Here is a 24,068-nt window from a genome sequence, read left to right as displayed (position 1 = left end):
AAAATCCCCCAAGAGCAGGCGCAGCAGCGTTTCCCCCGAGCTGAGCTGGTTTGTACCTTGGCTGGTGCAGGTTCCCTGGTCCTTGGGAGCAGCTCTGCCTTGATTGCCTCCATCCTGAGCTGGGGCTCTTCATCCCAGTCTGGCCCACCCTCCTGGGACTGGCTGGCCAGCTTCATCTTCACCCAGGCTGCCAAAAACACAAAGCAGGAGAGCTTTCCTTTCCTGCTTCGTGTATGAGAACAGTTTTTAACTTCAAGTCAAAGCTGTGCATTTCTGATTAGCCCAGCTGAGAGAACAAAGACCACATCAAACTCCAGAACTCCTGGAGTGACCAGGAACACAATGGCAAATGGCTCCTTGGATCATTTATTTGGGGAGATGCATCCAAGACTCTCCCCTGGTTCTGTCATCCTCACAGTCTCAGACACAAGTCAGAGCTCACTCACACAATCCTTTCTGACATTCCTGACTTAATACCTGTGTGGACAAAATAATTCCTTACAGTGGTGGCAGGAAAAGAAGGTTTTCAAACTGGAAAAGCCCAATTCTACCCAGTTTTATCACAGCACAGAAGATTCCCCAGTGTCCTGCTCCTTTCCCTGCCCACAGACTTCACACACTTCCCGTGGCAAACAAGAAAATACCAAGAAAATCCAGTGGCACCTGAATTCCTGGAGCTGTCACCTCTGGAAGGGAGAGGCAGAGCCTGAACATTGCCAAAGAACATCTCCCCAAGGAACATCCCCCAAGCTGCCCCACAGGCACTGCACCAGACCCTGCTGCAGTCAGGAGATCACTGGGAAATGTCCCCACTGAACCCTGTCCCGTTAAAGGGTCTCAGTGCACTGCACAATAATCTCCTTCTATTGTAAATCAAAGGTGAGAGAATGATGCATCTGACTCCATCATCAGAGGGCTAATTAATTACTTTATAATACTATCCTATGTACATTGTATCTAAACTGAGTCTGCCCTGCACTCACTGTTGCTCACAACTGCTCACCCTGCACTCATCTCTGATTCTCCTGTGACTGTCCTGTGCCAGTCCCACACACACCTGGCCCTGACAGGCCAAGGGAGCAAAACATCCTCACTTTGGGTAAACCATCTCCACATTGCATTCTGCTTTATGAACACAGGCACAGCAAGCGAGATAAGAACTGTGTTTTCCTTCTTCTCTGCTTGTCTCACAGCTTCTCTCTGTTCAGAGGGCTCGTGAATGCCACACCCTTCATGCAGGAGCAGCCTCACCCCATCACTGCCACAGCCCTGACACAGCCAAAGCCACCGAGAGCCTTCCTCACCTGGGATCCTCCTCTCGTGCTCCTCAGTCACTGCCACAGCCCCTGACACAAACCCACCCCTGACACACCAAACCCCCCGAGGTGTGCTCACCTCGGATCCTCCTCTCGTGCTCCTCGGCGCTCCTCAGGACGCGGCTGGCCGAGATCCCGGGGGCGGCGCTGCCCAGGAGGCTGCGGACACGGGCGGCCAGCGAGTCACCGCTGCTGCTGCTGCTGCTGCCCGCCGGGCTCAGGGCGGCCTCGGGAAGGCTCCGGGCAGCTCCAGCCCCGGGCAGGCCGCCCTGCACCGCCCCCGGGGCACTGCCCCGCTGCCGGGACTGCCCAGCCCTGCCCAGGAGGCTCCTGACCCGGGCACTGAGGGAATCCCCACTGCTGCTGTCCTGGCTGCCCTGTGTCCCTGCTGCCCTGCCAGCCTGGCCCCAGGAGCCCAGGGAGCCGCCCAGGCCAGCGGGGGCACTGCCCAGGGGCTCCAGGGAGGGAGCATGGCCCGGCTGTGGGGCTGTGCCAGTGCTCTGTGCCAGCCCCACACGGGCAGCCTGCAGGGGCACTGCCAGGGGCTCCAGGGAGGGAGCATGGCCCGGCTGTGGGGCTGTGCCAGTGCCCAGGAGGCTGCTGGCAGTGCTCCGTGCCAGCCCCACATGGGCAGCCTGGCTCCTGCCCACACTGCTGCTCCCTTCTGGCTCCCACCTCCCCGTGGATTTCCCTGCCCTTGGCTCCTGGGCCATTGCCCTCAGCCCTTCCCTGTGCTGGGAGCTGACAGCCAGAGGGTGTCCCCATGCCAGCTGGCAGCTGGCAGAATCCAGAGGGTGCATGCCCAGCTCCTGTGCCCGCACACCCCTCGGGGGCACGGCCTTATCCCACGACAGTGTCTCCTGCAGCTTTGGGATCCAGTCCTGGCCTAACCTGGCACCCTTGGGACCCCTGTCCCTCCCACCCAGCCCCGGGGGAGCCTCCCCAGGCTGCCTGCAGGAGGCTGTGGGGCCAGCAGCACGGCTCCAGCTGGCAGTGAGACCCTCTGCCTGTGCCAGCAGCTCCCGGAGCTCCTGCAGGGCCCCAGGGCCCATCAGGGATTCCCTTTCCTGGCCCTGGCTGCTCTCACTTCCCACCCCGGAGCTCGAGGATGCCCTGTCCAATTCCATGTCATTCCCAAGCCCAGACAAAGCCCCCAGAGCCCATCCCTGCTGGCTGCTGGCTGAGCTCCTGGACTCGGGGTCAGCAAGGGCACTCTGAGCCCTTCTCCCCCCAGCCTGGGGACCCCGGCCCGAGGAGCAGCTGGGCAGGTCCTGCTGTGCCCCAGCACGTCCAGGGGAGCCCTCTGTGCCACCCGGGGCACCCCCCTGCAGCTGGGGGCCTGGCACAGTGCCCTGGCTGGCTGGGGAGCCCCCAGAGAGCGCGGGGGAGCTGGCACCGAGCTCCCGGGGGGACAGCAGCTCCTGCTCCTGCTCCGAGCCCACGGAGAGGGACACGCTCAGAGGGGACACATCCGAGCCAAAGCTGGCCTCGAAGGCTGGCAGCAATGCACCTGCAAAGGAACAGGGCACAAATGAGGGTCTGGAGGCTCCAGGACACAGCAAACATCCCTTCCTGTGCTACAGGGCACACAAAGCAAGGGAAGAACTCAAATACTGGAAAATATTTCAGGTGCTGTCCTTAGGATGAGACTTGAATCAAGATTTACATGAGAATTGTCTCCTGAAAAAAATCTCAGGAGTACTTCAGATAAATATCAAACAAAATATAAACTTATCAGAGAATTATAGAATCTCTAGAGTTGGATAGGATCACCCATCCTGCCCCTGGCCCTGCACAATCCCACCCTGTGCACCTGGGAGCAGTGTCCAAACCCTCCTGGAGCTCTGGCAGGGCTGGGTGTTACAAAACCACACTAATTTGGAGAATGATGATAATGATAATGGGTGGATGGATTTAGGAACAGATCTGGTCAGTTACAAAAACACTGACAGCATTTCACCACACTGAACACACCAAGAAATGCCAAAATGCAAAAGAAACCAGTAATTATTCCTCTCCCAAGAAGGAAAGGTCTGCTCCCAGTCCTTCAGTCTCAAGATACAAACCATTTCCTTCTGCAGGACTCTTGGAAAAAGAGAAATAAAGGGAATAAAGGCCCTGTGTGCCTGGCAGCTGCCCCACAGCCACACTTCTGAACAGGGGCCAGCTTTGCAGAGGTTTGAACACTCCCCAGTGCCCAAATCTGCTGGCATGGCAAAAGATGGAGTGCCAGGAACCCCCTGAACACCAGGGGAATGGGGTCTGTGCCTCCTGCTGGAACCCTGGGTACTGAGGGTTTCACACTTTTCGGGTCTAGAAAGCACTGATGCTCAGGAAAACACTACACTTGGCCTGAGACCATAGAGAAAGCTTCCAAAATTGCATGATAAAACTCAGATCATGAGGGTATAGCTTAAATAAATGTATGTATCGTCACAAAGTAGAAAACTTAGAATTTAAAGTTTTGTGTAAAATATAAAAATAGATAGGAAAGTTTTAGTAATTTATAGTAATTATAGTATTATTCAGTATTTAGTATACAGTATTATATAGCATTTAGTCATATATAAAACAAAAGTTTTATATATGTAAAACAGTAACTAATCCTTCTTCACCTTCTTCATAAGTTTAAGTAATATTATGTAATTAAATTTAAAAGTCCAGGTTACAAAACAAAAACAATTAGTTATTAATAATACCTAACCAATAATAACTAACAAATAGTTATTAACTAACTAAAATTATAATTTGTTATACAATACATAACACTTATAGTTATATAATAAAATATAGTCATATAATAAAAATTCATATTATTAATAATATTAATTCTATAATAATATAATACAATAATAATATAATTTAATATAACATATATTGATAATAATAATATTATATAACGAATAAATAAAATATTATTAAATATATTATTAAATAACAAATAAAAATTATAATTTGTTATTAATAATAACCTAACCCAATAATTATTAGTTATTAACTAATTAGAATTAGTTATAATATATATAACAATTCTAGTTATATAATAATAATATACAACATATAATTAATATAATATAATATAATATAATATAATATAATATAATATAATATAATATATCGAATAATTATAATTAGTTATTAATAATAACCTACCCCAAGCAAAGAAACCCCAAACCCTCCCATCCCCCAGAGCCCCCATACCCTGAGCCTGTGGGGGGACCCTGTCCAGGGGGGCCATGTCCAGGGGGGGCTGCAGGCTCCTGAGCCCCCAGGGGGAGAACTCCAGCTCCCGGAGGGGCCCGCGGGGCACGAACGGGGCCAGGATGGTGCCAGGGGACTGCTCGATGCCCAGGTTCCGCAGGTACACCTGGGAGGGAAACAGGGACCATCAGCACTGAGGGATCAGGAATGATCAGCACTGAGGGATCAGGAACAATCAGCACTGAGGGCAGGGATGGATCAGGAACAATCAGCACTGAGGGCAGGGATGGATCAGGAACAATCAGCACTGAGGGATCAGGAACAATCAGCACTCGGGGCAGGAGGGATCAGGAATGATCAGCACTGAGGGATCAGGAACAATCAGCACTCGGGGCAGGAGGGATCAGGAACAATCAGCACTGAGGGATCAGGAACAATCAGCACTGAGGGCAGGGATGGATCAGGAACAATCAGCACTCAGGACAGGGATGGATCAGGAACAATCAGCACTCAGAACAGGGTGGATCAGGAACAATCAGCACTGAGGGATCAGGAACAATCAGCACTGAGGGCAGGGATGGATCAGGAACAATCAGCACTGAGGGATCAGGAACAATCAGCACTGAGGGCAGGGATGGATCAGGAACAATCAGCACTGAGGGATCAGGAACAATCAGCACTCAGAACAGGGTGGATCAGGAACAATCAGCACTGAGGGATCAGGAACAATCAGCACTGAGGGATCAGGAACAATCAGCACTGAGGGCAGGGATGGATCAGGAACAATCAGCACTGAGGGATCAGGAACAATCAGCACTCAGAACAGGGTGGATCAGGAACAATCAGCACTGAGGGATCAGGAACAATCAGCACTCAGGACAGGGGGGATCAGGAACAATCAGCACCCAGGACAGGGATGGATCCTGAGCTCTCCTGGCAAACTGGGCACTGCAGGAGTGGGCACTGCATTGCCCAGGGCAGCCTGAGCTCCCGTCTCGCTGCTGGAAACTCCATCTCCACACAAACACAAAGGTTTGAGCTAAAAACACAAAGGTTTGGGTTCAAAGCCTTCTCCCTCCCCACTCAGCTGCTGCTCAGGAAACACTGGCAGGCTCAGGAATTCCAGGCAGCAGCAGGGAAGCTCTCATTTTTTAGGACAAGTTTGGTCAAACCTTCCAGGCAAATAGTTGGGAGCACTTTTGTCAGAGCTGGTTCACACACAGATGTTATATGCAGGAAAAAAACCAGCCAAAACTTTCCTTGGCTTCATCACCTGTAGGGCAAATTAATTTCAACTCATCCACACTATGTCCTTAACTAGCCAGGAAAATGAAATAAATTACCTTACACATCACAGCCAGCTCCATTTCCTATGAATTTATCATAAACTTCTACATGAACAGCCAGATAAGTGACCTGATCTCCTTTACCTTCCAGGGATTTATGGGAGCAGCATTCCCCAGAACCAGGCTGGAGAGTGTGTAATTATAGCCAGGAACAGAAGTCATCTCTCTGTCTCATGAATTTCATTTCAAACACCCTCCCTCCAATATTTATATTTGTTTCACCACGGGTTTGCAGAGACAACAGAGTGAGAAGAGCTTCCAGAGCACATTCCCAAAGACCTGGTGATTATGGAGTCATCTTGTGAGAGGAGCAGCCTCTTACTCAGAGGATAATTACATGTTTGTCATTACCATAAATCTGCATCTCATTTGCTCCACCACTCCCAGCTATTAGTGCCCTGAAGGTGCTGCACAGGGCTCTCCCCTGGTTCCAGCCCCATCAGGAAAAACCTGGATCAGCCACCCAGGACAGAAAGGAGGGAAGGCATGAAGAGGCTCTGAAGGTGAGGAACACATCAAGAATTCAGAACTGAGGCCTCAGAAACTGGAACACAGTGAAAAAACAGAGGGAGAAAATCACAGGAAAAAGGAAATTTCATTTCCAAGGAGTCAGGTTGGGTTTGCTGCTCCTGCAGCTCTCCTCACTGAGCACCTGAGCCTGAAGCTCCCATTTGGACAAGGAGAGCCTGATCTTTGAGAGAGCCACCAACTCCCCTTGTCTCTCCTCCTGCTCCCCTGGTGTGGGATTAAGCCTTTTCTGACCAGTGATGGGGTAACTGGGAGGTGCTTTAAAAACTTTTATTCCAGTTTCAGTCTCACCAGAAGGGTGAGACAATACAGATGTTATAATTCACGCCATCACAATTAGAAGTTAACTATTTCATAATTACCATGCACTTTAAGTGTTTCTTGGTCTATCAGCTTTAGGCACACCATGCTGTACATGTCTTAAAGACAATCATTCAAAATTACCCCTCGTGGGTCCCACTACAATGCACCTTTCACAGTTCTGTTTCTCCAAAGTGTCCAGGCTTATTTGCAAAGCCATCCTTTAAAATTTGTTTCTGGTTCCATTTCTCTCTCAGCAATGTCTGTCCATTACATGGCATTTCTAAAACAGCATTTCTTGTCTCAAGGTTTGCACACTTTGAGAATTCTCTACAAATCCATTTCCCACACCCTGACACTCACCTACCCCGAGAAAGACAAGAGGCCTTTCCCATATCCAACCCTGTCTTTGTCTATGTTAAATATTACTAAAAGTTATTTTCCACCTCTATTTAAGACAAGCTGAACCAATATCATGGATGAAATTTACTGTGGCACAGCCCTGTGCAAAACCATGTAAAATCATGGTAGTGATTAGATCCTCTCCTAAAACAGCAGTGAGGGGAATGGAAAAGTGAAAAACAAACGGAAAGCTCTGAAAAAAAACATATAACTGAAAAAAATGATAACTCTGGGAAAAGAAATGGTTAACCTAGGGAAAAAATGGAAAACTGGAAGCAGAGTTTGAATTAGGACCAAACTTACCGGGATCCTTTCTTCAATATTCAACTCTTCTTTCTTGGGAGTCTCCAGGGCTGCTCCAGGGGGAGTGGGGCTGTTCCCTCCTGCACTGGGGCAGGGCCTGGGCTCCACCAGGGCCCCCCGAGGCTCCTCAGGACCGACAGGAAAATTCAGACTCTCCAAGGGGATGGCTCCAAAGCTGTCCATGATGCTGTGACCACTGAGAATACTGAGGCTGAGGGACTGATTTCCCTTCTCCTCACAGTCCTGGCACTCCTCAGCTGGGGAGCTCCCATCCTTCGGAAGGAGCTGAGCAGCACTGGACACAAACACATCTGGGGCTGAGCTTCGCCTGGTGCTGCTCTGCACATCTCCAGCAGGGGATCCAGGCAGCACCTTGCGTGGGCTGGGGCTGTCAGAGCCCCCCAGAGCAGGCCTCTGCTGCCCCTTTGCTGCTGGGCTCCTGCTGGAGAGGTTCATGGTGCTGTCAGACTGGGACCTGCTCAGAGGGAGGGCAGGCAGCAGGTCACAGGGGGGGCAATGCACACTTCCCAGAGAGCCTGTGCCCCTGCAGGCACGAGCAGCACTGCCCTCGGGGTCCCTCAGGCTTTTCTGCGCTGCTGAAGCACAGCCTGAAGGCCTGGGAGGTGCACTGGAGCCTTTCCCTGCAGGGGGAGATGCACCTGGCACACGGGAGCTGCTGGCAGCAGGACCCTGCAGGTGCCAGGCTCCCACCTTCTCCAGAAACCCCAGCGAGGGGAAGGACTGGATCCTGCCAGGGCAGGAAGATTCCAGCTGCAGGGACTCCCAACGCCCACAGGGCTCTGCCACAGCACTCTGGGGAGGGGGCTGCTCCCCAGGGACAGGGGACATCCCTGGGGCTTCTTCACTGGGACAGCAAGGAGAGGCCTGAAGCTCTGAGAGCATCACCAGGCCTCCACCAGGCCCTTCTGCCTTCCCAGCTGTCTTGAGGAACAGCCCTGGAGTGGACTGGAAGTTGGGATGAGGCAGGAGCAGGGAGAAGGAGCCCTCCCCGCCCAGGCTGAAGGAAGGGGAGATCTCAGTGGCTTTGTGTCCCCTCTGTATGGAGCAGTCAGAGGCAGTGAGCTCATCCCTGCTGCCTGCAGGCTCTGGGGAATGCCCAGGGCAGGGGGCAGCATCCTGGGGCTGGAGCAGGCTGGGTGTCCCAGCAGGGAGCAGCCCCTCTGTCCCCAGCCTCCCTGCTGGCTGCTGCTGGCCCAGGAGAGCTGCCTGCAGCTCCTCAGGAGCAGCCACGGGCCCCAGCCCCTGGGAGCCCCTGGGCTGCACCCCAGGCTCCTGCAGCCTCCCTCTGCCTGCCCCAGCAGCTGCTGCACAAAGAGCATCTTCAGCAGACGAGTTCCTGGCACCGCCTTGTCTCAGGCCATCACAGGAGTTATGTGACAAAGCAAGCCCAGGCGCCTTCCTTCCCTTCTCCAGCTTCTCCAGGGCTCCTGCTCCACTCCCAGCCACTTTCACCTTTGCCTGCTGCACACCCCTCTCACTTTTCTCGGAGAATTTGGTCAGTGCAGTTGTGTAGGAGGAGTTTCCTGAGGAGGAGGAGGATTCCTCCTGCCCTGGGGACTCCTTGTTCCCCTCTGAGAGCTCAGAGCCAGCAGCTGGGCCATCACTGTCCTGGGAGGAGTGACCACAGGAGTGAGCACAGGGGTGTCCATCCCTCGCAGCTGTGCCCCAGGGCTGCCCCAGCCCCTGTCCCAGCCCCTGCTCTGGAGCTGGCTGTGCTGGATGCCCCCTGCCCCACGCTGGGGCTGGTGCCTCCTGCTCACTGCCACTGTCCCCACTGTCCCCCTGGCTGCCCAGGGGCTCCCCAGGCTGGGGAGCAGCTCCAGGATCCTCCTGTGCCACGGGCTGGGGGCGCTGGGGTGGACTGGGCAGGGCTGGGCCCCTCAGGGATGCACTGCCATGGACGGGGGCAGGCTCTGAACGCTCCAGGGATGCTCCAGAAACATCCGGGACTCCTCTGCAAGGAAAGGGAACTCCTGAGCATTTCTTTTATTTCGACTTTTCTGGTTTAAATCAGAGGCAAAAGAACTTCAGTGACAACTGGAGGTTAGCAATATTCACACAAATACCCATAAATGCAACCCCTAAAGGGGCAAAACCCAAAGGAATGCAAAGAAATATCAAAAATCTATAAAACAAAGGCTCAAAAGTAATACAATAATAACATCAATTTTTACTTAGTATGGCAATATTGTTCCACCTGTTTAGGACTGAAACATTTCTTACTGACAGGCTATTATTAGTTACATAAATAAATAAAATTAGCTAAGTAAAATATGCAACATGTACTTACATCTCAGCTTGCCTGTGATTTTTTAATATAAATCACCTACTTCAGTTCATGATATCAATTATTTTTTTAAAGAACATAGAAGCAGCCAGGTCTCAGATAAGCAAAAAATTCCTATAAAGTTCTAATACTTATATTGGGGATTGCTTAATTAATAGTTCCTTTATATTAAACATACCATCAGAGCCTAATAAATATTATTCCATGAAGCAGAGCACCTCAGAATGAAGGTGACAAAGCCTTTTACTGAAACAGCTCTTCCTTTATGCATTTAACCCCAAATTTGTACTGTAAATTACGCATTTGGCTCCAGCATTTATGAAACACAACACTGTCCATGTATGTTTTACTCCTATAAACACAGAAACCTGATCTTTAGGTTCCAAAATTTCATGAAGTTTATTCCAGAGGCTAAGAAGGCTCCAGAGATGTTGAAGAGGGTGGAGTTCCTCATTTTCCCATTTCCCCCAGGTACCTCAGCATGCCAAGCTCAGGAGCCTGATCCTGCTTCTCCCTTGCTCAAACGCTCCTGAAGGCAGAACCCAGAGGTGCCTCCTCCCCACACAGCCCCAAACCCTCATTTCTGAGCCCAGAACCTGCCATTGCCCATTACCCAGTGCAGAACCAGCCCCAGGAGCCCCATCCCACCTGAGGGGCAGGAAATCCATCTGGGATCCCTGCAGGAACGTCTCAGCCCGGGCTGGGCTCAGCAGCAGAGGCAGGCAGGGGGAGAATCTGCTCTCCTGGACATCTGGGGGAGAGAAAACACCAACGGGGCACTGAGAGCTGGCAGCAGGCCTCACAGTCCCAAAGATACCCAAAGATCCCTAAAGATATCAACTTCACAGTCCCAAAGATACCCAAAGATCCCAGCCTCACAGTCCCAAAGATACCCAAAGATCCCTAAAGATCCCAGCCTCACAGTCCCAAAGATACCCAAAGATACCCAAAGATCCCAGCCTCACAGTCCCAAAGATACCCAAAGATACCCAAAGATCCCAGCCTCACATCCCCAAAGATACCCAAAGATCCCTAAAGATCCCAGCTGCACATTCCCAAAGATACCCAAAGATCCCTAAAGATATCAGCTTCACAGTCCCAAAGATACCCAAAGATCCCTAAAGATCCCAGCCTCACAGTCCCAAAGATACCCAAAGATACCCAAAGATCCCAGCCTCACAGTCCCAAAGATACCCAAAGATACCCAAAGATCCCAGCCTCACATCCCCAAAGATACCCAAAGATCCCTAAAGATCCCAGCTGCACATTCCCAAAGATACCCAAAGATCCCTGCCTCACATCCCCAAAGATCCCAGCCTCACAGTCCCAAAGATACCCAAAGATCCCAGCCTCACCATCCCAAAGATACCCAAAGATCCCAGTCTCACAATCCCAAAGATCCCAGCCTCACAGTCCCAAAGATACCCAAAGATCCCAGTCTCACAATCCCAAAGATCCCAGCCTCACATACCCAAAGATACCCAAAGATCCCAGCCTCACAATCCCAAAGATACCCAAAGATCCCAGCCTCACATCCCCAAAGATCCCAGCTGCACATTCCCAAAGATACCCAAAGATCCCAGCCCCACATCCCCAAAGATCCCAGCTGCACATTCCCAAATATCTCAGCCTCACATCCTCAAGGACCCCAGCCCCCCATCCTCAGTGATCCCAGCTGCACATCCCCAAAGATCCCAGCCCCATATCCCCAAGGACCCCAGCCCCACAATCCCAAAGGTCCCAGCTGCACATCCCCAAAGATCCCAGCCCCATATCCCCAAAGATCCCAGCCCCACATCCCCAAAGATCCCAGCTGCACATTCCCAAATATCTCAGCCTCACATCCTCAAGGACCCCAGCCCCCCATCCCCAGCCCCCCATCCCCAAAGATCCCAGCTGCACAATCCCAAATATCTCAGCCTCACATCCCCAAAGATCCCATCCAGACCCCTGGAGCCCCCTCCCTTACAAAAACAAATGGAAATTGTTCATAGCACGAGAATAAAACAACTCTAATATATATGAAATTATCTGTGGGGTTTAGATGTAACTGTATGTTTGGGGGGGTTCTCCTTTTCTTAACTCTGAGTTGGTGTCTGAGAAGTGTAAATAACTACAGACACGTCTGAGGGGTGCAAAACAATGCTCCCAGTATTCTAAACAGGGTTTTATTTTGAAAGGGAAAGAGCTATTTGTGGTCAAGGGAGTGACTTCCTAACCCAGAAATGCCATTTATTTAATTTAGGCTCATTAGTTTCCAACCACTCAGACAAGCCACAGTCTGCAGCACTTAGAGGAGCACAATCAAATCAGAAAAATGATCATTACACACCAAAAACTCCAGGTTTCATTCCACCAGCTCCAGCCTGAGGCATCTCCACCCACACTGCATCACCTGACCAGGGGCAGCCAACCACAAGGCAGCCTTGCTCATTAATTTTTAATTTACTGCTTCCAATTAACTTTTTTTAAATTACTTTAGAACTCTAGGTAGTGAGAGGATAATTACCCAGCTAGAATAACTGAATTTGCAATACCAAATATGATTAAAATGCTTTTTTGGAAGCTTGGAGAAAGGCAATGAGATGTAGCTTAAAAATCCAGGTGTAAGCAGCTATTCCTGAGCAGTGTGACAGCAGGAGGAGCTCCAGAGGGCCCAGTTCAGAGCTGGATGGCAAAATGAATTCTGACACACGTGCAGGTGTGAACAAGGACAGGAGCAAAGGGCAGCACAGAGGGAGCAGAGCCAAGGAGGGAATGCAGGACCAAGGAACCACAGAATCACAGAATGATGAGGCTGAAGAGACCTCTAAGATCATGGAGTCCAATGCATGCCCTAACACCTCAACCAGACTACAGCACCAAATGCCATGGCCAGCCTTTTTTAAACACATCCAGAGATGGTGATTCCACCACCTCCCTGGGAAGAGCATCCCAGTACTTTGTTGTTCTTTTGGTGAAAAATTTGTTCCTAATATCCAACCTACACCTTCCCTGACACAGCTTGAGGCTGTGTCCTCTGGCTCTGCCAGAGACCAACCCCACCTGTCTGCAGCCTCCCTCCAGGAAGGTGTAGAGAGCAATAAGGGCACCCCTGAGCCTCCACTGCTCCAGGATGAACAGCCCCAGCTCCTCCAAATGTTCCTCAAAGCTCGTTTGGAACACAGCAGCTCCTCAGGGCTCTGCTCCACCAACAGCTCACCCCAAAGCAGGGTAGATGGGGCAGCCCCTGGGGGGAACAGTGGGACTGGGGCAGGGAGGGACTGGGGCAGGGATGGGACTGGGGCAGGGATGGGACTGGGGCAGGGATGGGACTGGGATGGGACTGGGACTGGGGCAGGGAGGGGCTGGGATGGGATTGGGGCTGGGATGGGATTGGGGCAGGGAGGGATTGGGGCAGGGAGGGATTGGGGCAGGGAGGGATTGGGGCAGGGATGGGACTGGGGCAGGGATGGGACTGGGGCAGGGATGGGACTGGGGCAGGGATGGGACTGGGACTGGGATGGGACTGGGACTGGGGCAGGGATGGGACTGGGACTGGGATGGGACTGGGACTGGGGCAGGGAGGGGCTGGGATGGGATTGGGGCTGGGTTGGGATTGGGGCAGGGATGGGACTGGGGCAGGGATGGGACTGGGGCAGGGATGGGACTGGGGCAGGGATGGGACTGGGATTGGGGGATTGGGGCAGGGATAGGATTGGGGCAGTGAGGGGATTGGATTGAGGCAGGGATGGGATTGGGGCTGGGATGGGATTGGGATTGAGGCAGTGAGGGGATTGGGATTGAGGCAGGGATGGGATTGGGGCAGTGAGGGGATTAGGATTGGGGCAGGGAGGGACTGGGATTGGGGGATTGGGGCAGGGATGGGATTGGGGCTGGGATGGGATTGGGATTGAGGCAGTGAGGGGATTGGATTGAGGCAGGGATGGGATTGGGGCTGGGATGGGATTGGGATTGAGGCAGTGAGGGGATTGGGATTGAGGCAGGGATGGGACTGGGGCAGTGAGGGGATTAGGATTGGGGCAGGGATGGCATTGTGGCAGGGATGGCATTGGGATTGAGGCAGGGATGGGATTGGGGCAGGGATGGCATTGGGATTGAGGCAGGGATGGGATTGGGGCAGGGATGGCATTGTGGCAGGGATGGCATTGGGATTGAGGCAGGGATGGGATTGGGGCAGTGAGGGGACTGGGATTGTGGCAGGGATGGCATTGTGGCAGGGATGGCATTGGGATTGAGGCAGGGATGGGACTGGGGCAGTGAGGGGACTGGGGGATTGGGACAGTGGCAGGATCAAGAGATTGGCGCACTGATGGGGTTGAGACAGTGACAGGATTCAATCACTCTGAATCCTGATTTAAGACCAGGAACAGGGGACTGAGCTGATCCCCTGGGATGTCCCTGACATTGCCCCAAACAGCCAGAGAACAGAGGGTGTGTTCAGGGCTGGCACTGACCCAGCCTGATTCACATTCCCAACTCCAGCAATGAACTGGGAGCACACAGCATTTCCAGGGCGTTTGGCCCACTCAGCACAGCTCACTTCAGGAATATTTCACTGTGGCACTTGGGAATACTGAGCAGATTAATTTGCATACAGAATTGCATTCAGCATGCAAACCAGGGTTTTTTAAGAAACATTAAGCAAGTTGGAATCTGAACTCTCTCAGCTCTGTTAGATGGACTTTTCCCCCTCCCAAATCTTGTTTTCTGTTTAACAAGGCATTAGTGAACAAATAATATTAATTGCAGTTACCAAATCAGACTTGTCAGCTCCCATCATGACACACTTCATGTGGCAGAACTGGCACCTTATTTTTAGTCATGCAAGTGAGGAGGAAAACAAGCTTTTCTGATTTCAGCTGAACTTCTCCACTTTGAATGAAAATGTATTCTCAAGCTAAATTCAAAAGCAGGAGTGATTAAAGAAAACGTTTTTCCACACACAAAAAAAAATAAATCTGGATGTGCTTTGGAAATGAAGAAACAAAGAGGACTAAGGGAGGGAGCAGAAAATAATTGGGAAACAAAGCTGTCAAAAGCAGATGTTGCTAATCTTTTGTGTACACAGATTAATAAAGTAAATGTGCATATACAGACACATACACACACCCCATAAATCACAACATTTGGCTGATAAATGAGTGCTTTCAGGCTCTATTATACCAACAAACACCTAAGTGCCACTCCACATTTGTTTTGAGAAGCTCCAAGAGCTGAGAAAGTGACTGAACATTCCCAGGGAACTCCAGAAACCCCAAATCCCTCCAGAGAAGCTCAAGGACCAGGCAGCGTTTGCCAAGCAACAAAAACCTCAGGGCACAGACCTTCAGCAGAGGCAGGGGAGGGAGGGGAGGTTTGGGATGCTCAGGATAGATCTGGGGCACCTTTGGGATGTTCAGGATGGATCCTGGGGCACATTTGGGATGTTCAGGGATCTTGTGGTACATTTGGGATGCTCAGGATAGATCTGGGGCACATTTGGGATGCTCAGGATAGATCTGGGGCACATTTGGGATGCTCAGGGATCCTGGGGCACATTTGGGATGCCCAGGACAGTTCCTGGGGCACATTTGGGATGCCCAGAACAGTTCCTGGGGCACATTTGGGATGCTCAGGATAGATCTGGGGCACATTTGGGATGCCCAGGACAGCTCCTGGGGCACGTTTGGGATACTCAGGGATCCTGGGGCACATTTGGGATGCTCAGGGGGATCCCAGGGGCCCATTTGGGATGCCCAGGACAGCTCCTGGGGCACATTTGGGATGCTCAGGGGGATCCCAGGGGCCCATTTGGGATGCCCAGGACAGCTCCTGGGGCAGACACATTTGGGATGCTCAGGACAGCTCCTGGGGCAGGCACATTTGGGATGCCCAGGACAGTTCCTGGGGCACATTTGGGATGCTCAGGGATCCTGAGGCACATTTGGGATGCTCAGGACAGCTCCTGGGGCACATTTGGGATGCCCAGGAGGGATCCTGGGGCACATTTGGGATGCTCAGGGGGATCCCAGGGGCACATTTGGGATGCCCAGGACAGCTCCTGGGGCACATTTGGGATGCCCAGGACAGGTCCTGGGGCACATTTGGGATGCCCAGGACAGCTCCTGGGGCTGTGCTCAGGCAGGGCCAGGCCTGGAGCAGCAGCCTGGGCTGGGAGCAGGCAGTGACGTCCGTGCTGCTCTCCCTCAGCTCCTGCTGTCAATCTGGGATTTCTCCTGCTGCCACTCTGAAGGCCAAAAGGCTCCTGAGTGCAGCTCAGCCAGCAGGCAGAGCCGGGCCTGGACTCACTCTCCCAGCCTGCTGACAAGCCTGAATGCCACAGTCAAGCTGCCATTTGGGGGATAAAAAGGGAAGGCAAAACAAAAACAAAGCCTGGGCTCTGTCAAGCTGTTCCCCAGAGCAGCAGGAGCACTTCAGTACAACTGTCACTGTCACTCCTCCCCTCCTGACACGGAAGCCAAGCACTTTGTGAGGAGGAGAAGAAGGAATCAGTGAGGATTGCAGCTCCCTTGCCTCTCAGCTCTGCCCTGTACCTGGGAATGCAGAGCACACCCAAAGCCTGCAGCCCATCTCCAGGGAGCAGCAGATCAAACAGCACACAGAGGCTCCTCACAGCTTTCAGCACATTGCAGGGCCTTCTGCCTGCTCCTTAATTCCAGCTGCACTGCAAACACAGAGCTGGACAAATATCAAGAAGTTCTCCTTGATTAAATGGCTTCCAGTTCTGCAAATAACAACATGAGGAAAAGGGCTGTAAAACACCTGAACCACAGGAATCCTGCCCAGAGCGTGGGCAGGGACAAGGCATGGCCAGCCCTCCACGTCCTCCCACTTTGAGCTCTGTCCTGAACCTCACTTTGCTACCAAAATGGGATTGATTCCCTCTGCACCAACTCCCAGTGATGCACACACAGCTTGTAACCACCACACTGCCTGCAGACTCAGCTTGAGGCAGCCCAGGATGGCTTTCATTCCATGAGGAGAAAAACCCTCATGGGGCAGGGACAGGGACAGCCACCAGGGTGACACCCACCAGGGTGACACCCACAGTGACACCCAGGGTGACAGCCACGGTGGCAGGGACTGGGCCTCAGAGGGTTTGGGATGAACCAGAATCCACCCAAGATGTTCCTGCTCCTCCTGCAGGCTCCTTCACCAAGGATGGAGCAAAATCATCTCAAAAACTCATGGAAACCACCAAGAGCTTTGCATTAAAGAATAAAAGTCAAACTCATCAACCCCTCAAGAGCTGCTGCGAGGAAGTCCCCAAGGCAGTTTTAACTCCATGCCCTGAGTGGTGTTTAACTCCCAAACAAACCCCAAAAAGCAGCTGCACACAGGCAAGGCAGGCTGGCACAGGGAATGGCAAACTGCACAGCTCAACAGCTCAAACAGCTCAAACTGCAGAACTCAAACTGCACAGCTCAACAGCTCAAACTGCACAGCTCAAACTGCACAACTCAAACAGCTCAAACAGCTCAACCTGCACAGCTCAAACTGCACAACTCAACAGCTCAAACTGCAGAACTCAAACAGCTCAACCTGCACAACTCAACCTGCACAGCTCAAACTGCACAGCTCAACGTGCACTCAACTGTAAGCACAGAAGGGTTATTTTAAAATACCACAATTCTGTTTTCTGCCTCTCAGTAATTGTGTTTGTTGGTGAAGAAGCACCACTGGTGCAGGGACAGGCACCTCCATTCACCAACTCAGGCACCCCTTGGCAAGGGCAGTCACAAAGGGAACGTCCTCATGGCCAGGGGACTCCTGCTCTGCAGAGGGATCCTGCAAAATGAGCCCCTGGGCTGAGAAACTGCACTGGAGGCTGGGTTTGACCAGGGTACTCTGGAAATGAATGGAAGCAGGGAAGCACAAAGGTGAAATATTAAATGCTGGAGTTTCTCAGGCCATCTGTGACTGACCTGCAGGGATGAGAAGGAGCAGAGACCTTGGCTGGAGTGGAGTGCAGCACTGCCAATCTCAGCAGCAGCAACAGGAACTGCACCCAAACCCGAGGGCAGCAATGAGGACTGGGACCATGGACTGGCTTGGGTGGAGGGGATTTTACAGCTATGTCACAGATATTCCATTCCTGTCCCTGCCATGGCCACCTTGCACTGGCCCTGGACACTGCCAGGGGTGGCAGCTGCACTCAGGCTCACCCTGAATTCCACAGGGAAGCACAGCAAAGCTTTACCTGGCACAAAAGGAACCTGTTCATGTTAGGAGATCCAGGGAAGGCACACAAACCCTGCACCTCATCTTCAGGGGGGCTTTGGCAACAAAATCCCCCCAAACACACTTTGTAAACCTCACTTCCCACTGAGGTAAGGTCAAATGCAGGCTGGGACTGAGTGAGCAGTAAAATACCCATTGTGCAGCAATCCCTTTGGACATACCCAGGGGTGAGGCAGGGCCTGCAGCTCCAGAAGCTTCTGCTGAGGGCAGCAGCCCTTCCTCCAGCGTGGGCAGCTCCAACAGGTCCCTCCTGGCACAGCTCTGGCCCAGCTTGGTGTCCCAGGAGCAGCTGCTGCCCAGCTCTGCTGCCAGCCAGAACCAGGGCTCCTGGGGGGAGAAACACTGCTCCTCATCATCATCATCATCATCATCATCATCATCCTCCCTGTGAGAACTGAGAGAAGCCAGCACTGATTCTGAAGGGCTCCTACATAAACCCTCAGCCTGGGTTGTGGCAGGACCAGGGGAGTCCTGGGAGTCTCCCAGCACTGCCCTGAGGAGCTGCTCTGCCTCTGGGGACACCCTCAGGGCTTACAGCTCCTTCCCACAGCCCTGCTGTGTGAGCCAGAGCTTTTGCACGAGCTGGAAATCCAGATTTTGATTCAGACCAGGCTGGTAAGGCTCAGCCTTTGGACACTGAGAGCTGAGGGAATTCTCAGAGCAATCCCACACTTGGCAGCACATCCAGCACATCCCCTGGCACTGCAGCACAGTGCAAGGGCTGCACTCCACACACACAGCACCTCCTGTTAATTGCAATCACCTAATTAACCCTCAGCCCAGGCCAGAGCAGCTCAGCATACACTCTGAGCAGCACCCCTTTCCTGAGGGATGGCTGGTCCAGGGACACCCCAGGGACACCCCAGGGATGGCTGATCCCAGGGATGGCTGGTCCAGGGACACCCCAGTGCTCCCAGGGACACCCCAGTGCTCCCAGGGACACCCCAGTGCTCCAGCACTCCGGGGTTCTGCTGCTGCAGCTCCTCCCTCCAAGCAGGGCAGGGGAAGTGCTGGCAATTGGCTAAAAGGGATAAAAACACAGATTATTGCTTTGCACTGCAGTGTGTGCTCAGTTGCCTCATGGGCAATGAAATACAAGAAATAATATATGAAATCTATCAAATACATGAAATATATGAAACACACAAAGTGCTCAGGCCGTCCCCAGCAGCAGAGGTTGGGCTGCAGCCCCTCATGCTTGGGGTGTTCCTACAGCCCATGCAGAGTGCCAGAGTGCCCTGGAGCAGGCAGGCTCCTTGCCCACCTCGGCCCCCAAACCCTGAGCAGCATCACCACTGTGTGCACAGCAGCCAGTCCCTCCTGGGCACCAGCCCTCCCTTTCCAGCCCATGTGAATCCAGGGAGTGCTCTGGATCAGCACCTGCACAGCAGCCAGTCCCTCCTGGGCACCAGCCCTCCCTTTCCAGCCCATGTGAATCCAGGGAGTGCTCTGGATCAGCACCTGCACAGCAGCCAGTCCCTCCTGGGCACCAGCCCTCCCTTTCCAGCCCATGTGAATCCAGGGAGTGCTCTGGATCAGCACCTGCACAGCAGCCAGTCCCTCCTGGGCACCAGCCCTCCCTTTCCCACCCATGTGAATCCAGGGAGTGCTCTGGATCAGCACCCAGCCACTGAGTCAGAGCACCATGGCACCCCGGGGTCCCTGAGGCTGGAGAAGCTCTCCTGTGCCCAATCCCCCTTGTCCCCAGCCCAGAGCTCTGGGTGCCACCTCCAGCCCTTCCCTGGGCACCTCCAGGGATGGGGACTCCAGCAGACCCTCCAGCAAAGCCCATCCCCTCCTGGCCACCTCTCACCCGGGGGTTCTCCAGGCTGAGCTGTGCCTCCCCAAGGCCCAGGGGCAGCTCCCTGGATAAACCCCCCAGGAATGGCCCCTCCTGAGCAGGGCAGCAATGCAGGGGAGCAATGCAGGGGCAGCAATGCAGGGGCAGCAATGCAGGGGCAGCAATGCAGGGGCAGCAGCACACTCTGCTGCACTATTCCAGTTTAATCCCTGCTCCAGAGAGCACCCCTGAGGAGATCACCCGGGTGAGACATTGCCCCACATTAGCACTGGCTGTACCAGGGCACAGAACCAGGCAGCTGCAGGCAGGAGGAAGGATTTACTAAATGGGTGTAATCATCTCTGAGGGCTCCCACATCATTTAAATCAAATGAAGGAAATTTAACAACGTTTTTCTTCCTGAAATTCAATACATTGCTGCTAAATACATAAAGAGGGGTGAAGACAGAAATAAAGCTGAATTACAGCCACCCCCACAGCACACAGCACCATGAATTGGAGAGTTGGAGAAGCAGCTCTGAACCCATGCTGCAGTTCATGGGCAGAAATATGAACATTACTGGGTTTTGAAGTACCTTCAACATCCAGGTTAGCTCTCCTTGTGTTATTCTGCCCCACAGACCACTGAGAATATCCCACAACAGAATATGGGAGAAGTAAAAACCCAGGGAGAGAAGGGAAAGAGATCTCCCCAGATACCTGATGCAGTAAAAACCCAGGGAGAAAGGGAAAGAGATCTCCCCAGACAGCTGATGGCAGCCAGCTGATCTGCCAGGCCATCACAAACACACCCTGGTTTCTGCCAACACCTGAGAGCAGCCCCAGCCCAGCCCTGCCAGCCCCACACGAGCCTGCAACACTGCAGGGACTGAGCCCAGCCCCAGCACCCTTTCTGGGCAGGGATCCTCCCCAACACCCAGCCCACAGCTCCCTGAGGCTGCTCCCTCCTGCCCTGGTGACTGTCACACGGGAGGGACACAGGAGGGACACCCCAGCACTCTGCTCTGCACTCTGCATTGCTCATGCTCAGGCTGAACATGGCAGCAATTTACTCTGGGCAAGCTGCAGGGCTGGGGCTCTCCTGTAGGCCTCGGGAAGCCCAAGGATGGCTGCACAACAAAAAGCAGATCAGAATTCACCCATCCCTGGTGGAGGTGCCTGGGTGGCAGGAGGGATGGAGGGCTTGGGTCTGGAGGCACTGCTGGCACCCCAGTCCTGGCTGAGAACGAGGCACAGGTCCAGCAGTTTGAGGGGCAGAGTTAATAATGCACAGATCAGGGCTGAATGGAGCTTCCCTGCCTGGCCTGGCTCTGCCCCGGCCCCCAGTGCAGTGAGAGCTCAGGGCCACTGGGAGTCAGCAGCCACCGCTGCAGGGCAGGGACAGGGACAAACAGGAACTCACCTGGAGCACCAGGGACTGATCCACCTGGGAACCAGGGACTGATCCACCTGGGAACACCAGGGACTGATCCACCTGGGAACACCAGGGACTGATCCACCTGGGAACCAGGGACTGATCCACCTGGGAACACCAGGGATCTGTCTGCAGAAACAGGGACTGATCCACCTGAGAACACCAGGGACTGATCCACCTGAGAACACCAGGGACTGATCCACCTGGGAACCAGGGACTGATCCACCTGGGAACCAGGGACTGATCCACCTGGGAACACCAGGGACTGATCCACCTGGGAACCAGGGACTGACTCATCTGGAAACACCAGAGACTGATCCACCTGGGAACCAGGGATTGATCCACCTGGGAACACCAGGGACTGACCCACCTGGGAACACCAGGGACTGATCCACCTGGGAACACCAGGGATCCGTCTGCAGAACCAGGGACTGATCCACCTGGGAACACCAGGGATCTGTCTGCAGAACCAGGGATCTGCCTGGAACACCAGAGAGCCACCTGGGAACCAGAGATCCAGCTGGAGAACAAGGGATCTAGCTGGAACACCAGGGATGGATCCACCTGGGAAAGCAGGAATCCAGCTGGAACACCAGGGATTGATCCACCTGGGAACCAGGGATCCACCTGGAAATACCAGGGATCCAACAGGGAACCAGGGACTGATCCACCTGGAACACCAGGGATCCAGCTGGGAATCAGGGATCTGCCTGGAGCACCAGGGATGGATCCAGCTGGGAACACCAGAGATGGATCCAGCTGGAGCACCAGAGATGGATCCAGCTGGGAGCACCAGGGATGGATCCAGCTGGGAGCACCAGGGATGGATCCAGCTGCTCTGCCCCTTGGGATTACAGACCTTCAGTCTGCAGGTCCCACCCCTGAGCACCTCCAGGACCCCTCCTCTGCCTTCTCCAAGCCCTGCTGTGGCAGGGAAGCACCACTGACTGTCTCCTCCTCCTCCCAGCCCAGCCTCCTGCCCTGTGTGCCCAGCCCTGCCTGCCCCAGGGCTCCCCAGGCTCAGGCCACCCTGCTGGCCTGTCCCTTGTGCTGGCAGCCCCAACAGGAGGGCATCCAGGGCCAAGCAGGGAATGGTTCCCTCCAGAGAGACCCAAACAGGAGAGGATCCAGGTGAGGCCAAGGAGGGAATGGTTCCCTCAGCTGGGGCCAAGCAGGGAATGGTTCCCTCAGAGCCCCAAATAGGAGAGGGTCCAGGTAAGGCCAAGGAGGGAATGGTTCTCTAAGAACCCCAAACAGGAGAGGGTCCAGGTGAGGCCAAGGAGGGAATGGTTCCCTGAGGAACTCCAAACAGTAGGAAGCCTCATTCTGTGGGTTACAGAATTCCTCCCCCTGTTACACTCTAAAGCCCAGAACGCCTTTAAATTGCCACAAACTGGGACATCACTCCCAGCCTCTCCCCAGTGAGCAGAAACTTCAAGAAGTGTTGAGCAGAAGTTTTTAAAGCCAGTTTGAACCCCAGTCCACTGCAGATCTGTGCTGGATTCTGCCACAAGGTGTGACACAGTGGCCCAGAGGCCAGGACAGGTGAGCAGGGCACAGCAGCACAGGTGAATACCCCTGGGAAACTGCAGCCTGAAGCTCCCAAATCCCAGAGGTGATTCTCTGCAGTGAGCTGAAATCACCCCAGAGGGAGCAGAAGGACACAGCAGAGGTGTCAGGGCAGCAGGGCTCAGCTCCAGCTGGGACTGCCAGGGCTCACTGGGGTTGTCAGAGCAGCACTCACACCAGGGCAACACAAACACACAGGGAGCAATGGCCACCAGGGAACAGCAGCACCCAAAATGCAGCAGACACACTGCCCTGGGCTCAGCAGAACCAGCTGACACCAGAAAAGGAGGGGAATTCACTGCTCCCCAACAGCACAGCCTGGAACCCAGCTGGCTGGGAACTGCCTGAACTGCACTCCCAGGAATGGCATTGCTGTTTACATGCACAGGAGAACAAAGTGCAGCACCCAGCCCTGCTGTCCCTCCTGAGAGCACCCAGGGAAGCTCCTGCTGCTGCTGCAGGGCTGATGGAAACTGCATTAAACCTCCACTGAGTGCCATGCCCATCAGTCAGCCTTGCCTTTAGCATGTCCCAGTGACTCCCATGGCTGTTCCCATCCTTTGCTACAGCTTCTGTTATTTCTCCTGGCCTTTAGGATGTCCCAGTGACTCCCATGGCTGTTCCCATCCTTTGTGCCAGCTTTGTTATTTCTCCTGGCCTTTAGGGTGTCCCAGTGACTCCCATGGCTGTTCCCATCCTTTGCTACAGCTTCTGTTATTTCTCCTGGCCTTTAGGATGTCCCAGTGACTCCCATGGCTGTTCCCATCCTTTGTTCCACCTTTGTTATTTCTCCTGGCCTTCAGCATGTCCCAGTGACTGCCATGGCTGTTCCCATCCTTTGCTCCACCTTTGTTATTTCTCCTGGTGAGACTGAACCTGCACCAGCCTGTCCTTCCTCCAGGGAATGTTTCCAGAAGTTGCCAAGGCATCTGCCTCAGGTTTCCACGTGGCTGCTGCACCTCTCTCTGAGCCCCTTCCTGGCTCTGGAGCTGTCACACCTTGGAATTTTCCCTCTGAGAACAGGGGGCAGTCACCACCAAGTGCCAGAACCACACAAGTTCCTGCCCCACGCTCTTACAGAGTGCCAGCTCAGCAGGACACTGGTTCCTGCATGGCCCTGATGGGACAGCACTCGCAGGGATCCCTTCCCAGCCTGCAGCAGGGATGTGAGCACAGCTGAGTGCACAGAGCTGTGTGAGCCCTCCATGGAGAAAAGGAGGCTCCAGGGAGTCCTCCAGCACCTCCCAGTACCTAAAGGTGGCTTTTAAAAAAGAGGAACAACTTTTTATACTGGCAGATACTGGAAGGACAAGAGGGAAGTGCTTTAAATTAAAAGC

At 53.4% G+C, this 24,068-nt stretch overlaps 1 protein-coding gene across 9 annotated transcripts in view; it reads right to left on the bottom strand.

Moving 5' to 3' along the window:
• The window catches only part of ALMS1 (ALMS1 centrosome and basal body associated protein), a 56,080-nt gene that overhangs the window by 30,982 nt on the left and 1,030 nt on the right, over positions 1-24,068 (bottom strand). For 6 of the 9 annotated variants that reach the window (XM_071455850.1, XM_071455844.1, XM_071455845.1 and 3 more), the window contains exons 2-7: positions 18,110-18,296; positions 10,353-10,455; positions 7,397-9,371; positions 4,518-4,683; positions 1,396-2,826; positions 57-187 (exon numbers count right to left, since the gene is read on the bottom strand). In XM_071455850.1, the coding sequence (XP_071311951.1) occupies positions 57-187; positions 1,396-2,826; positions 4,518-4,683; positions 7,397-9,371; positions 10,353-10,455; positions 18,110-18,296 (3,993 nt within the window). The remainder of the gene's footprint in view (positions 1-56; positions 188-1,395; positions 2,827-4,517; positions 4,684-7,396; positions 9,372-10,352; positions 10,456-18,109; positions 18,297-24,068) is intronic. The other 3 variants (XM_071455851.1, XM_071455846.1, XM_071455847.1) reach the window with 3 other exon arrangements.

Source organism: Agelaius tricolor, unplaced genomic scaffold (genome assembly GCF_023055355.1).
Source record: "Agelaius tricolor isolate 1412-34295 unplaced genomic scaffold, bAgeTri1.0.p SCAF_54, whole genome shotgun sequence".
NCBI lineage: Eukaryota > Metazoa > Chordata > Aves > Passeriformes > Icteridae > Agelaius > Agelaius tricolor.
The sequence above is the reverse complement of the archived record's forward strand: the minus strand, read 5'-3'. Positions and strand labels throughout refer to the sequence as shown.